General features: G+C 49.8%; 1 protein-coding gene across 4 annotated transcripts in view; it reads right to left on the bottom strand.

Moving 5' to 3' along the window:
• SLC5A6 (solute carrier family 5 member 6) overlaps positions 1-16990 on the bottom strand; it is a 327265-nt gene that overhangs the window by 112574 nt on the left and 197701 nt on the right. For all 4 annotated transcript variants that reach the window (XM_086928095.1, XM_086928097.1, XM_086928096.1 and 1 more), the window contains exon 9: positions 1993-2081. In XM_086928095.1, the coding sequence (XP_086784221.1) occupies positions 1993-2081 (89 nt within the window). The remainder of the gene's footprint in view (positions 1-1992; positions 2082-16990) is intronic.

Raw genomic sequence — 16990 nt, 5'->3', positions numbered from 1 at the left:
TGGAGCTAAGAAACACCTCTCAGTCGAGTTTGTGTGTGGGAGGGGAAGTCTTTGAGAGAGAAGCCCAGAGCAAGCCGACTCAGCCTGGCCTGCGCCTTAAAACAGTGAGCAGCAGGTTACAAAATAAAGGCTGAGACTGAAACCAGATATTATTTACTTGTCAGCCCCTGTCTAACTTTACTCATGCACCAGCGCTTAGCACATGACCTGCGACTTATATTTTACTTTGGAGAACTCAAGCAATTATCAAATTCTATTTGGAATATGGCACGACAAAATAATTACTTGCAGATGCGGGCCACTCCTTTCATACTAAACAACCAGTATATGCTACGATTTTTAGGTCAGGAGTGCAACTTCTGGTACAAAACACTTTTCTTTCATGCGTGTAAATGAAATGTTATTATACTCGGTAATATTAATACGTTATTCATAGCACTTAGGAATTGCAGACATGCAGCCTAAAGTGCTTTACAATAACACTATATACAAAACAAGTTCATATTATAGGGCGCCGCCGCACTGCCCGCGGCGACCCGGAAGCTCTTGGCCGGCCGGCCAATCCGCTCGCGGCCGACCGGAAGTCCCGCCTCCCGAGGTCCGCGAGCTGCCGGCGCATGGAGCGCCCTGCCGGTTCGGGGTAGCCCGGGTCCCCAGGAGGGGGCCGGGGAGAAGGAGGAGTGTGGCGCCTGTTGCGGGGCTCCTCTGACCTGAGGGAGCCCCGATTTAGATGAGGAGACGCGCCGCGCCGTGAGGAGCGGAGCGCGAGAGGAGCCCCGCCGGAAGAGCGCAGTCGGTGAGTGGGGCCCAGGGCTGAAGCGAAGTCAGTGCGTGCCTGTGTGTATGCCTGTGGGGGAGGGGAGGGGAGGAAAGGGGGGAGGGGGGAGTGTGCGCGCGCCTTTGTGCGCGAGGGAATGTGTGTGCGCATGCATGACTGTGTGTGATTGAGAGAGAATGCGAGGCGGGGGATAGTGTGCCGTGTGCCTGTATGTGTGCCGTGTGCCTGCGTGTGCATGCGCACGCCTGTGTGTGTGTGTGTGTGCGTGCGCGCGCGTGCAGAGGGGTGGGGGCTGCCTGTGTCTGTGTGTGAGCAAGGGCTTTGCTCCACGCAAGCGCAGCTCAGACGCGCTCCCGAGGTGAAATCTGACATCGTCAAAGCGCGCGTCTGGTAGCTGTCCACATTCCTAAATATGGGCCACAATAGGTCTGAAGCAGACACCTTCAATGCTCACGCATTGAGGGTAGGTCTGCTCGACCTAAAAACAGACAGTCCTGAGAATGACCCGGCGCTCGGTGGAGACAGGTCTGAACCAGATAGTGGAAGAAAACAATCTAACAATGGAGTTGATGCCCATGTGCATTCCCACTCATCGGAAAGTCACTCTATACCTTGTGATATGAAGGATTTCTTTGAAGAAAATTAAGTTGCACACGTCCAAACTCAACACTAGATGACAGGAGTAAGCAGAGCATGTGTATCTACAGCTACACATGCCACAAATGATAGGCTTCAGTTAACTGCAATCCTTGCAATTAAGAGTCGACACGCTGCAACACTTTACTTTATTTAATCACTGAAGAAAATTTAAAGTAACAATTTGATACTTTCAACAGTGAGTTATCTTAATGGAGTTCTGTGGCCATTGAGAGTCCACCTCTTCACGTTCTTTATGGATCTTTACAATGATTTCCTTACAAAAACATATTTTTTGCTGTGAAAGAGGTGTTGTCTCTTTAAACTGGATGTTATTGCCCTTAAGATATACTTGTATGAAGTATTCGCCAACATCTGCAAAAAAAAGGCAAAGGGCAAGCAGGGTTTTAATAGCTCTGCCTATTTTGTGTCCATGCTTCTCTGTCATGACTCCAAAGGCCTGGGCAGAGATACTGATGGTCAGGTCAAGGTTACAGCTGCTACCCCCACTACCTCTAAAGAACATCCTTGATGCCTAGGGTGACCCCAGAGAGAACACAAAGCCAACATGCACTTACCTGAGCGCGCCACTGAAGAGGCAGGCGACAAACAGCCCCGGCAGCCCAGGCAGCTCCTTCAGAATGTCCATCACAAAATACAGCACCATCTGGGCAGGACAGAAGAAGGGAAAGAAATGACCAGCAAGACCAGAGCGCCCGAGAAGCAGCAATAATAATGCTGATTATTATAATATGTTTAATATAGCGTTTAATAAAGACATTTCTAAGCACTGTGAATGCAAATTGCTGCAGTTACCCCATGTATTGGTTCTAAATGTAATGAGCTCAGTAGAAAAGACGGCAGACTTGGCCTTCGCGGGAGTCCAACTTGTGAAACAGATTACAGCAGATGATAGCTGTACACCTTTAACCTACTGAGCAATCTTGTCAGCACATATTGCAGCTCTTTCACAAGCACTGTGCCACATTGCACAACAGCAACAAACTTGGATGTTGGACAGCAGGCAATTACAAGGCAACATTTATGGATTGAATTTGCATGGAGTTAGCTGGAGAGCACTGCCAAGCACCCAAAACCTGTACATCTCTTGCTGAGCTGGAGAGTACTGCTGGAGCATCCATAACCTGTACAGCTTTTTATGAGCTGAAGCGAACTGACCAAGCATTAAATGCCCAATACTAATCTCTGGACACAAGTTTCTCCTTCCAACCATGAATGGACAATATCTCTACAGAGGCATACCCTAGCTGTTCAATTGTTAGAGTCAAACAGGTAAAAGCATTTCTAGAAGGAATGTGTGTGGATACATCAAGAAGGGTACGAGACCTACACAGTTCTGAGAAGCACAAAGAAGTGATGGAGCATGTGGGTGACTATGTGTGTAAGTGACAAACATCAACAAGAAAGATACAGGTAGCTATTTATAAACACAAATAGGGTCCAGGTAATATAGTAACACAATCCTGTACGGTTTTGGATAGTAGCTGGATGGGGTGGCGGAGTGAAGGGTGTGCAGGATGTTCCTCACTTGAAGATGTGTTTTTAGATCATAAGGATAGGGAGGAAGGCTGCTGCTCAGAGCTCATCAGAAAATACATTTTAATGAAGGAAAGTATTGCTATGTAGATGGGGCGGAGCTAGCTTGCAACAAGATGGCTGCTTGAGCCAAGAGCTCCCCCGCTTCTAACACAATCCTATGAGTTGTCCTTTACATAGCTGTGCCCTACGAGCCTCGGACCATTGAATTTGTGCTCCGGAATGACTGGGGCAGCTCACAGGCGAGTTTTAACCCCCCACGCTGCCTGAGGGCGCTGATCCGGTCTGCTTGGCCTGGCCACGGAGGGCTGCAGTGCGGCCTATTGAGCGCAACTGTCAAGTTGCTGCTGCCCCTGGGGCGTCGCGGCACCAGTGGCGACCCGGATCGCCTGTGGAGAGGTGCTGAGGGCCCGAGACTGCTGTGCGCGCCAGATGGCCCCTAAACAGAGTGAGGCGGTGAGCGGGGAACCGTGAGGAGAGAGATGTGCCGTCCGGGGCCTCTGCCGCGGCTGCGGCTCCCTACCTGAGCGCCTGGCTTTTGCTTGGGCCTCCGGGCCTACTACCTTCCGGAGGAGCCCTGCGGCCGGCGCGGCTAGCGCTGGTGCCCGGCCCGGGACTCTAGGTGCCTCCCCAATATCCTCTGCGGGCCTGGGGGGCACACAACCACTTTCTGTGCGCGGAGCAGAGAGGGCAAAACCAACGGCCCTGAGACTTGGGATCGCCCCCCCCTCCAAACCCCCATTGCTCGAAGTGAGGTGAGGAGACGGGGCTGGTGGTGCACGATCGCGGAAGCGGTGCGAGACGCTCTTCTTCCGGGGGTGATTGACGGAACCCCCCCCACCTTAGCCCCGGCGCTTTGAGACAAGAGGGAGGTAGCGCCTGATAGAGGGGGAACATCCTTTACAACGAAACTCCAACAACGCGGTACCATTACAACGCAGGTTTTACAACAAAAGTCGTTACAACGACTTTCGCTGGAGGGGGCTCTATGATAGGGAATAGTTTAATTTACAATCCAACACCTTCCCTACTATCCACGGGGATTGGAGTTGGAATAGTAAATTAAACTATTCACTATCCAGTGCCCCCCAACGCAAGTCGTTGTAACGACTTGCGTTGTAAAACCTGCGTTGTAACTGTACGCGTGGTAATACCACGCGTTGTACCGTCACACATCCCTGATAGAGGGCTTGAAGCTGAGCTGCAAGGAGCCTAAGAGCCTGGAAGCGCCTTCGACCCTGGTATGGTGTGGGAGCATCCCCTGGAGGGGGCATTAATACACTGGAGAAGTGTGAGGCCCCTCATTGTGGAAACCGGGGATTTGGACTAGACTTGCTACCCACGAGGGTTGGAGTGTGGTGTGGGGCCTGCTCTCTCGCTTCTGAACTTCCCTGGCACTAGCGAATCATAGTCAACGAGTTCGCTGCCGCCCAGCTCTGCAGCGCTGTACTGACCTGGCAATGAATGGAGATTGAGGGGGAGCGGGGCACCTCTGATTCCCGGAGCAAGTGATCAGTGGTGTCCCTCTGAGGGCCTGGCCCAGTCCACCGGCTGACTCGGGTCCACGCTCTGTTACCTGAGTTGAGTGACTGACTGCAGCGGAGAACGCACTGTTTCTGCCATCGGAAGGCCCCTTATATTTCTGTGATTTTCACCTGGCGGAGATAGAGGGAAGTAGCGCCGCCATGGGACGCCTGGACAGGTCACAGCTTAAACTGACCTTTGACAACAGAAATTCCAAATCCAGCGACCCCCCCGCCGGAGGTGGAGAAAGACGGAGCATGATCTGCGGCGGAGGGAGACACGACGGAGCGGGACATCCGCAGCATCGTACTTGCCATGGAAAAGAATTTACAGGGCGGTATCACCTCCTTAGGGGCAAAGATGGACGCCCTCACTTACCGTATGGACCGGATGGCGGAGCGGCTCGACAAACAGGCCGAACGCCTTGATATGTCGCAGCGCCGCATAGGTGAGGTGGAGAAGGCGCAGACAACTTTGGACTCTGAACATAAACAACTTGGCAAGGTGATCCAACTTGTCCAACAGGACATGGCGGAAGACTTAGAGGCGCGGTCTGGCAGATGTAACATACGCATTACGGGCCTGCCGGAAAGTACACAGACAGGAAAGATGGAACTGTTCATAGAGGCCCTTTTGAAAAAACTGCTGGGAGAAACCGCCTTCTCGGAGACGTTTGCGATTGAGAGGGCGCACCGCACCTTGGGCCCGAGACCTAAACCGGGGGCCCCCCGCGTCCCATTGTGGCTAAGCTGCTTAATTATAGGGATCGAGATACGGCGTTGAAGCTTGCCCGAGAGAAACAATCGCTGACCTATGAGGGCTCCACGCTCTCTCTCTTTCCGGATTTTACGGCAAGGGTGCAGGAGGCGCGGCGCCAGTTCGTACCAATGAAGCGCCAACTTCGTGAACTTGGAGTTGATTATGCCATGCTATACCCTGCCAAGCTGAGAGTCACCAGGCAGGGGAAGTCCACGATATTCACGGACCCGAGGGCGCTCCAGAAGGCCATGAAAGACTGGCGCAGGGAAATGCGACATTCATCAGAGGGAGGCCGACCCGACGACTCTGCAGAAGGCTCCCTGGACGACCAGGATTGAGGTCGTGGACTGCGACTAGTTGAGGTACTCAAATAGCCCTGGGCAACTGTGAATTTGTGTGGCCCAGCCTATGGATCCGGATATTGCTATTTTTGGCCTGGGCTGCTGTACTTGCTGGGCCCTTTCTCCTGTGCCGATATGCCACTATGGGCCAGTGACTGAAAGTGATGTGCGGGGCGGGGGGAGGGGAGGGGGGGAGTTCTTACTGATGGCAAACCATCAATGCTACATTCTTTGTCCTTAAGCCCTCAATTACACTGTACATAAAGCGCTTGGAAGCGAGCGGATGCCCTGCGACGACGTACCCGTGTCAGATGGCATGCAGCGCTACTGGTTTCTTACTTGTGACTGGTTACATGGGACATGATTGGTGCTCGGGACAGTTGTTACTGAGGGAGGGTGGTATAGACAGATGTAATGATTGGTGCTCGGGACAGTTGTTACTGAGGGATTGTGGAATAGACAGATATAATGTGCTGATGTCCTTCACTGCTTTAGAAGCATTGTTATGCTGAATGAGGTTACTTGCTATAACTTATTTTTCTTTTAGAGGCGGGGACGGGAGGCTGCAGCGAGTTATACGGAGAGACATTGTTTTAGACTTGTAAGCGAGCTACCTACACCCTGCGTGTCACACACCTCTCTACGTAAGGCTCCCCCACTTGGGGGTCCTTTTTCATTTTCGATTTGTATTTTGTATTGGTCTTAAGGTTGGTGGGAGGAGGGATGAGGGAGGAGTGGGGATTTGGAGTTATGAGGGGGTTTGTAGAGATATAGGCTGGGTGGGGAGCTGGGACGCGGCCGAGTTGGGGTTGGGCAGGCGTGGGTGGGACTAAGGGCAGATCTGCATGTTCTTCTTCTGGAGCGGACTGCGGGTGGGGGGGGGGGGGGTTGTTTGTCTGTTGTTCGTTCAAAGGGGAGTCTTGTTGGCGCAGACATAACACGGCGGATACGTTGGTCACTGGCATAGACAGTTACACCTGATTTTTACACACACCATTTACCCCGATCTGACGCAGCAAACGCAAACGCATGACCATGACAATATTACATTCCTGACATGGAATGTTAGAGGCCTGAACAACCACAGAAAGGTCAGGCGTGTGCTTCAGTACCTCTCGAGACATGCAATAGATATAGCACTACTTCAGGAGACCCATTTGCGCCCTGATAGTCCGACGCTAAACTATAGGGGTTTGTATAACAACATGCACGCTGCCGGTTTCAACTCTCACGCAAGGGGCGTTCTAACTTGGGTGAACCCTAAGGCCTCACTGACATTTACCCCAGTTAACACGGACGAGGAGGGACGATATGTCATAACGAAATGTGTTGGAAAGGAATGACTCTACACATAGTAAACTCTTACGGACCCAACTTTGACTGCCCTTCCTTCTACTTGACGTTGGCCTCTAGGGTGCGGGAACTCTGAGGGGAGCATTTACTGTGGGGAGGGGATTTCAACATGGTCAGACAGCCTGCGCTTGACAGGTCAGACGGCCCGACAGACGCCCTTCGGCCTCTGCCAGAGTTCTAGAGGCTGAGATGACACGACTGGGCTGCAGGACGTGTGGCGATCTAGGTAAACGACACAGGGGGGATATACGCATAACTCGGCTTCACATGATATCCACACCCACATAGATTACTGGTTAATCACCTCACACCTACTCTCTATGGTACAGTCGTGCGCAACGCTGCCCGCACTTATTCTGACCACTCCCCGGTGATCTTTACTCTTAGAGCCCTGGCGAGACGACCCCCTCCCTTTTCCTGGTGTCTCCCTCCTTATTCGTTGTTGGACGACGCCTTTCGGGAAGAATTGGCTACTGCCATTGAGGAATTCTTCGAAAAGGGCTCAGTGGACTCCTTTCTGACTGTCTGGGAGGCCTTCAAGCCCTATTTGTGTGGAGTTGCTATCTCTAAACATGTGGGTGTCCTTAAATCCATAACTAGAAAATAGACTTAGAGACATTGAGGCGCGACGACTGCATGACTCTGGAGCAGAGCTGCTCCGAGACTTGGCCCAAACGATTTGTGAATATCATGAGGAGGCGGACGCCGAGGTGAAACACTTGGGGAAATATGCTATTGCAAGATCATATGGCGAGGGAGAGCGCCCGGGAGCGGTACTGGTGCGAATAGCGAAGCAGCATAGACTCTGTGCAACGACGCCTGCACTGAGACCCCACAGACTGGGGAAGAATTACCCGACGTACAGGTGGCGGCCCGCTTTCGGGATTATTACACCAAACTATATGCTTCTAGGGGGCCGGCCCCGGAGGAACGCATCTTAGACTATTTAACACATATCCAGCTACCTTGGCTGACCAACACACATCGCGAGTTCCTGGTTCGCCCATTTGAGAGGGAAAAAGTTGTCTCGGCATTGTCATCAATGAAAGCTGGCAGCGCTCCGGGCAGTGATGGCTTCCCGGCCTCATTTTACAAAACGTACTCTGATTTGCTGATACCTAGATTACTGACGCTCGTTGAGCAGATGGCGGAGGCAGGGAAATGTCCCCACGATGCGGGAAGCTATTATAGTAGCTATTTTTCAGCCTAGGAAACCCCCTGAGGACTGCGCTTCATATCGACCGCTATCGTTGCTTAATGTAGACGCGAAGATATTTGCGAAAATCATTGCCAACCGCCTGAGCCTGTTGATCCCCACGCTTGTGGCCCCTGAGCAGGTGGGCTTTGTCCCCAACTGCAACTTAACCAATAACCTGCGGACTGTGTTTGCGGCATTCTAACACACACGCCAGGATGTGCCTGCGGTAGCAGTTTTCCTGGATATGGAAAAGGCCTTCGATTCTGTTGAATGGCCTTTCCTCCGACTGGTGCAGCGCCGCATGGGGGTGGGTGAACTTTTCATCCAGTTATTGAATACGCTTTATGCTTCCCCCTCGGCGCGGGTCCGCATAGGCTCGCTCACGACTGAGCCCTTCCCTATAGGTTGTGGCACCTGACAGGGCTGCCCCCTTTCTCCCATCCTGTACGCCTTGGTTGTGGAGCCTCTAGCTTGCGCTTTGCGCGAGTACCACAGTCATCCTGGTATACGATTCCCCACGTACAACTTGATAGTGTCCACGTACGCGGACACTCTACTGTATGTGCAACAACTGGAAGACAACGTCTCAACAGTTCTGCGCGAGGTGGTACTGTTCAGTTCACTTTTGGGGGTACACGTGAACTGGAGCAAGACAATGTCTGCTCACTCCTGTCACTGGGAGGGTCGACTAGGACTATCCCATTCAGTGGACCACTGATTTGGTCCATTACTTGGGTATCCGGCTACATACGGACTCGGAGGTGGTCCTCAGGGAGAATTACGGGGTGGCGATTTCTAAGCTGGAGGACGATGTGAACAAATGGATAAGTCTACCCTTGTCATTGATGGGCCGCATTTCCTTGCTGAAAATGATCGTGCTACCCCGCTTTTTATTCCTCTTCAGTAATATTCCAATGGTCTTATCGGGAAAAAAATTTCGGCAGCTCCACGCTCTGGTGCTGCGGCTGGCATGGGCTGGGAAGCAGCCCAGGGTGGCATGGGATATTCTCACCCGACCCTATGAGGAGGGCGACCTACACGCTCCAGACTTGGAGCTATATTATCGAGCAGCACAAAGCGCGCATGCATATGGCTGGATACATGGCCCGGCCGAAGCGCCACACTTACGAATTGAAGCAATAGTGGCCGACCCGACTCCGCTGCCGGCGCTGATGTCCCGATCTAGGGACCGGCGGATGGGCATCCTAGATTCTCTGAACATTGTGACACATGCCTGGCATCACCTGATGGATGCTCAGGCCTGCTCACTGCTATACGCTCCGGGAGCGCAATTGGCCTGGTGTTCGTGGCTTGACCCCTGCAGAGATAGAGGCGTGGTATCCGCTCTAAACAAAATGAAGATTGTCAACATGGGCAACCTTTTTACGGAAGGTAGAGCTCGTTCCTGGGAGGACTTAGACCCGGAGGACGATCCTGTTGCTTTACTTCTCCCACGCTTTCAGTTCCACAGGGTTCGACATGCTTTGAAGGGGCTGCTAGGCGAGGATATGGCTGAGCCCCAGACAGTCTTGGCGTATGACTTTGTTGTAACCGCTAAGACGCCGGCTAAATTCATTATGAACTTGTATCGCATCACACTTACAGAACGGACAGCGAATTATACTAAGCCTCGCTTGGCATGGCAGGCTGACTTGGCCACTGACCTCTCTGAGGAAAAGTGGAAATACTGCTGCGCTAATGTTAAGAGAGTGTCTCTGGACGGAACGGTCGCCACCGTCTGATGCACTTTAAATTCCTGAATAGGTATACTACAACCCTGAGCATTTGTTCCGATACGGGTTAAGAGAGACCTCCGGCTGTGAAAAATGCAGGGAACAGTCTGCTGATTTTTTGCAACTAGCCTGGCTGTGTCCGAAGGTTTCAGACTTTTGGTGCGCGGTCTATGGCGAAGTGAATAGTTACCGGTCTGACGCTGACCCATCTTCAATATTGGCCCTACTGGGGTATTCTAAAGATATTGCGCCTGCAAGGCGAAGGCTTGTGGATATAGCCTTTTTGGTTCCCAAGAGATGCGTCGCGCTCACCTGGATGTGCGGGCCGACCCTGACGCGAGCTAAATGGTCTAGTGATATGTTATATTGTTGTACGCAAACGGAACTATACAGTGAACTGCTTCCTCCCCTTAACCGTCCTAAGAACTACTGGGCGTTATACCTGGAGAGGAGGTCTGTACAGGATGCTGGTGACCCGAGCGAGCCACACTTAGTTTTGGAGACGGGGGGTCCACAGGAGGACTCAATACAGCACACTGACGAGGAGACACTTGTTCAGCGGACGCGGACTGGGGCTCCTGTTTCTGGGTGCGGGGCGGGAGCAAGGAGTGCGGCAAAGGCCTGTGACGTGGAAGCGTATTGTTTATGTGTCAACATCGTTACCTGTGTGGGGGGTAATGCCTTAGTCTTTGATCGATGTGTTCATGCCGAAGAATAACTGTCATTATTGTACTGTATGTGCCAGCTCGATGTCCCTTGATTGTAAGTTATTGAAATGCCAATAAATACATTACAAAAAAAAAGTATTGCTATGTAGAGGTGGTGCTGCTTGCTTTGGAGCGGACAAGTGGGAAAGACTAAATCAGAGCGCAAGATACACATTACTGTTCAGTGGGCAAATGTATGGCTGAAGAAGACCAGAGCAGCCTCATGCAGGACCCTCAAGACTATTATGACCTATGAGGCCACCGAGTCTGAATGTCAGAAAGGGGAGACCCATGATTGTCTAGGAGGTCATAGAGTGTTTATATGGCTAAGTGAATAACTAAGTGCAATCCTCTCCACATTCCAATTCTAGAATAATGGACGGTAACTAATATAAATGCTCATGAAATGCTACAATAAACACTGAAATATTGTCATTTCAAAATTGCTATTTTCGTCATGCTTCACCTCGTACGGGGCATGTATCTGAGCAACAAGAATCAATTTAAAAAAGAAACCCATAGGAGACTAGAAACAGGTTGGGTGATAAATATTTAGGATTTTTTTGTGCACAAGACCCAAAGTGAATAACCATTATGGGGTAGTACAGAGACATGAATGACATTTAACATACAGACATCATATTCTTGTTACATGAGGATTAGGGAAAGTGGGAGATGAGCCCTCAGGAGATAAGGACTGCTTTGAAGGTTTAATTGAAATATGCAACTTCAGAGCAGCCTTGAAGGCGGAAAATGAGAAGATGGAGGGGAGATCTGGAGAGCGCTGATTGCAACATTGTGGTAAATCAACATACCAGACTTTGAAGACTAGTAGTTGGCACAATGTTTTCTAACAGCCACAAAATTTGGTGATGATGGAAAGTGGTAGGGTGTGTAGTAGAGGAAAAAGGGAACCCCCTGCTAACAACGTGAATTCCTGAGGCAGGGAATGAAAACCAATGTACATAAACCATAGGCAACTCAAATGATGTAAATCACAAACACTAATTCATGAAGAACACAGGAAGAGGTAGGGTTCGGGCCTGGGGAGACTGTAGAGGGTCCTGATGGCAATGCTTAGAATCTTGTCCAGGAGTGTAAGGCGAGGCCGGCCGAACAACAAACTGCTGCAGCGCTCTGCCCAGCCCAAGATGCGAGAACAGTAATGGACTAGCCACATCAAAGAAGTTGCGAGAACATTCTTTACAAATCAGGAGGCAGAGGGTATCACAGTAAGAAAGTGTTCCCTGCTCCTGTCAGACTCAAGGCACACTTAGGGTTCTGGCCATTAGCCCTGGAGTAAGGGTGAGGGAAACAAACTTATTTAATGGGTACTTCTATGTCTCATTTGCTCTCTTTTGAGCAAGGGCCCTCTAGAGTGCAGTAGTCCTTTAAAACTTGCTTAGAGTCTGTATTAGTCTCTATCAAACTGCAACGCAATTATGAGAACCACGAAATATTGCTGTTCGCGAGTTTGCATTTCGAGTGGTGGAAGAATTGTTGGCTTGACACCTTGCCTCCTACCCCTACACAAGCCACAGTAGCAAGGAATTTGGAAGTCAAATTTGTAGCCTCAAGTCGTTGTGGTGGTTGGGATTTGTGCGTAAATCAGCCTTAAAAGAATTATCTGCAGGTGGTGCAGGATGCTGCTGCTCACCTACTTAAATTCCGTTGTCATGCTTCCATCTCCCACCATCCCTTCGGCCCTGCAGTGGCTGTCAGGAAAGAAACAGAGACTGTTCCAAACCTTGATGTGGACTATTAGAGCCGCGTATGGCTCAGGTCCCCAGTATCTATCAAACAGGTTTAGCCACTGTTGGCCATCAAGATCACTCTGATCATCTGATTAGTATTATTATTATTATTATTGACATTTATTGAGCGCACAGCTACCCCCAACGGGGGTGTCCCGGCGCTGAGGAATGCGGATCCAAGGGAGAAGAAATTTAGCAGCCCGAAAATAAGGAAGTTTTTAGTTTGCCCCTGAATTGAGATTCGATGTCAATGAGACGGAGGCTAATGGGAAGGGAGTTCCATAGTTTTGCTACTGCCACTGCAAAAGCTCTACCACCCTTTCTCGCAAGGCAGAATCTGGGGGTGAGTAAAAGGCGAAGGTGGTTAGACCTGAGGTTAAGAGAGGATTGGACTAGTTTTAGTCTGTGTTTAAGGTATTTGGGGCCTTTTCCATTAAGAGCCCTGAAAGCTAGGACCAGGGCCTTGAATTTGACGCGAGCAGTGATCGGGAGGCAATGCAGTTTCCTCAAGTGGGGTGAAATTGAGTGTCGATAGGGGACTTTACAGATCAGCCTGGCTGCGGCGTTCTGCACGGTCTGCAGCCTATGAAGGAAATAGGCGGGGAGTATAGGCTGTTCGCATAGTCCAAATGCGAGGTGATTAAAGCGTGCGTCACAGTTTTCAATGATTCCGTGGGGAGAAAGGGGGAGATTTTTTTTTTTAACATGTGGAGTTTCCCAAAACATGCCGAGGTGACTTTCTGGATCTGGGCCTTAAAGGATAATTCGTTATCGAATTGGACTCCAAGATTGCGTGCCACCTTTACAGGAGAAGGTGGTGGGTTGAGTTCCGCAGGCCACCAGGTGGCGGGCGACAAGGGAATCGTTTGATTAAAAAACAACATCTCCGTCTTGTCCGTATTGAGTTTTAACGTGTTTAAGGTCATCCAGGCTACAATATTGGAAAGCCAAGTTCTAAAATTTTCAAAACCAGAGGGCGAGTGATCTCTGAGGGAAAAAAAATAAGCTGCGTATCGTCAGCGTAGGATATCACTCTCACCCCAGAAGACTCAATCACCTTTGCTAGGGGTGCAACGTAAACATTGAAAAAAGGGGGCTGAGGGCAGATCCTTGGGGCACCCCACAACCAAGCGGTTTCTTGTCTTTAGACCAGAATGGTCAACACCAAACTTGTTGTGTGTGGTCAGTTTGGAAGGAAGTTATCCAAGCTAGAGGAGTTCCACAGATCCCCATCTCTAGGAGTCTGTTCAGGAGGATGGCATGGGAGACCGTGTCGAAGGCTGCGGACAGGTCGAGGAGCACAAGCATGGCTACCTCTCCCCGGTCCACAGTCTCCCGCACGGTCTCCGCCACCTCCAGAAGTGCTGTCTCTACTATAACCGGTCCTAAAGCTGGATTGCAAGTCTTGTAGAAGATCATTGCTTTCAAAATAGTCAGAAAGTTGTTCTTGGACTATTGTTTCCAGAATTTTGGCTGGTTTTGGTAGCAATGATATCGGGCGATAGTTACTGAGAACAGCAGGGTCTGCCTCAGATTTTTTTAAAAGAGGAATGAAAACGGCCTGCTTCCAAGTCACCGGGAACTGGCCAGATGAAAGAGAGGAGTTCCATATAGATAGAAGGGGTTGTACAATCACAGGAGCAACTGTGGAGAAAACTTGAGCCGGCATGGGATCTAAAGGAGAACCTGATTTACATGCTTGAAGTTTCTTCAGTGCTGTGTCTAGGGTGATGGGTTTGAACGCACTTAGCCTAGTGTCCTTGGGCATAGGATTGATGGGGGGTATACCCCCAGTGTCCGGACTATTTGCTACATTATAGGAGGCATAGATAAGATTAATTTTCTCATAGAAAAAATTAGATCTGATGCGCCATCATCCATGATTTCTACAGTAAGATGTGCAAAAAAGGTGGCTTTTCATTCTCGTATTGGGCTGCACAAGCCTGGCATCAGCTTCCGGCCAAATAGCACACAATTAATAATGAACAGCAGTTTTGAAAGCTACTGAAAACGTGGCTTCTTGCTTCAGCATAACTGGCTGTTGCCTGCCAGTTCCATGAGTCTTGTTGGCACCGAGACACTTCTAGAAGTGGCGGTGTGCTCGATAGATGTTTTTCATTCCTTCACTCATATCAATAAGTCAATGTTTTTAGCTTTTGAGGAGTTAAGCTCGAGGGGATCAACTGCAATGAAATTAGGGCTGAGAGGCAACCTTCAGGCTGAAGATTCTGTGTTAAAGTTGTGCCGTGGACATAACAATTACAAGAGAAATCAAAGGATGAGACCAAGTCTTCTCAGTTTGTGGAGTAGACGGATAAAGGGCTGGACCCAGAAGTGAGCCTTGTGTGACTCCATTAGCCACATCGGTTGGTGGGGAAAGCAATGAACGCCAGAATACGGAGAACAATCAATCATAAAGATAGGGCCATAAGATGGATGCTTGATTGGAGGTACCTGGGGCATTAAGTGTGAAAAGTAGGGAAGAATGATTGGCAGAATCAAATGCCACAGAGAGGTTGAGAAATATTATTATTATTGTTGTGATAGGCAGGGGTTATAAATCTGGCTCACGGATGAGTGCAATTTCAAGGGAGAGCGGAGTGTGAGAGCCAAATTGAAAGGAGTTTTAGTAGGTTGTGGGGGTGAGGAATGTGGGTGATACTAAAGGTTTTGAACTAAAAGGAAGTTGAACTACAAGATGATGGACTGGTGGTGGGTTTCTGAAGGTTTGGTAACTGCAGGTAGTAAGCATTGATGGTACATAACTGGGTTGTCAGAGGGGTGAAGAGGGATGTTAGGCAGGAGATACCACACGAGGAGAGAGCAAATGTTTGAAGATTTGCGGACTGAAAGGTTCAGCTGGTGCACAAAAGCCTGCCATCTTAAGTACGGGGATTAATATGGCAGCCGAGCTTAGTGTAAGGGAGGATAATTTGGTTATACTCTTGAACTATGAGGGTGAGAAGAATGAGGAATAAGCTGGATTACATTACAAGAAATTGAGAGACACCACATTTTTCAGAGCTTAGAAGACACTTAAGTGGAAAATTCTGATGCTCAGAGATGAAGCTGAAGTATGGGCTGCCATGGCATGGTTAGAAAGCTTTCTTGCGGACCGCCAACAAGGTGTCAAATTAGGCTCCTACAACTCCATCTGTAGGAAGCTGACCAAGGGTGTGCCACAGGGCTCTTGCTTGAGCCCCACGTTATTTAACGTATATGTGGCCCCCTTGGCTGACATCATAAGATCTTACGGGTTCACCCCAATCTCCTATGCTGATGACACCCAGCTGCTGTTTCCCTTCCAAACTCTTACACCAACGGTTATAGAATCTTTCCAAAATGGTATGCGAGCCGTGGCAGATTGGATGGCCCACAACTTCCTCCAATGCAACGTGACCAAGACTGAAGTCATGTTGTTTGGAGGGGCCACACTGCTATGGTCCCCCGACTGGTGGCCATCTGAGCTAGGACCTGTTCCGGTACCAAAGCAGACCGTAAAAAATCTGGGAGTGCGTCTAGATCAAGCATTGATCCTAAAAGACCACGTCAACCAAGTCACGGGATCTTGTTTCCGAGTGATAGGGTTGCTTCGACGCATATTCCCCTTCCTACCTGACACCCATAGGAAGACGCTGGTACAAGCACTGGTCATCGGCCGGATGGATTATTGCAATGGACTGCTTATTTCTGCCAATCAAGAACAGCTGGGTAGGCTGCAGGTGGTACAGAATACCGCGGCAAGACTCATTTTAAATGCTTTGCCCCGTACTCCCTCACGCCCTCTCCTCTCTTCACTTCACTGGCTTCCGGTGAAACAGCGCATTGACTTCAAAGTATGTTGTATAATGCACAAATGTATCTACGGATCCGGCCCTCAATATCTAAGAGACATATTTGTCCCCTACTTACCAAGACGTGCTCTACGCTCCAGTAGCACTATGCTGCTTCAGGTCCCTAGGGTGACGAGAGCAAGACAGGGAGGACGGGCCATCTCACTTAAAGGCCCGATGCTCTGGAATTCTCTGCCCCCATTGCTAAGACATACCTCCAACCATCTGTCCTTTAGAAGGAAGTTAAAAACATATCTTTTTTCCCAAGACTAATGTCTTCCCCCGCAATCGCAGTAGCCATATGTCCTTGGTAGTTCCATGATACCTGCTCAGAAGCTACGCGCGGAGATACCCCTTCGGGGCTGATTCAGGCGCGAAATAAGCATATAAATAAATGAGGTGGGGAGAGAAGATTGTTCATAGTACAAACAGCATTTTGAGTAGGTTTATAGTGAGGTAATAAGATCTAGGAATAAGGAAAATGCTACTTACCAGTATGCATCTGTTCTTGGCATGTAGAGCTGCAGATCACTACACTTTTGCATTAGATCGCAACCTAGTGTTGGGCTCGGATGATTGCATGTTGTTGTCGTCTTGAAAGAAGTTTTTTGTAGTCACGAGATAGGTGACTCCTCCCTTGGACAACAGTGCGCATGGGCATCGGCTCCATCCTTAGATTGTTTTTCGCCATGTTGGGAAACGATTGAGTTAGTAGAAGTCAAGAAAAAGATGTCCATGCGTGTGCCTCTAAGTAACTGGAACAGATACAAGTCCCGGCGAGGCGGGAGGGCGTGTAGTGATATGCAGCTTTACATGC

Source organism: Lissotriton vulgaris, chromosome 6 (genome assembly GCF_964263255.1).
Source record: "Lissotriton vulgaris chromosome 6, aLisVul1.2, whole genome shotgun sequence".
In the NCBI taxonomy this organism is placed as follows: Eukaryota; Metazoa; Chordata; class Amphibia; order Caudata; family Salamandridae; genus Lissotriton; species Lissotriton vulgaris.
This window is presented reverse-complemented; position numbering and strand designations above follow the sequence as displayed.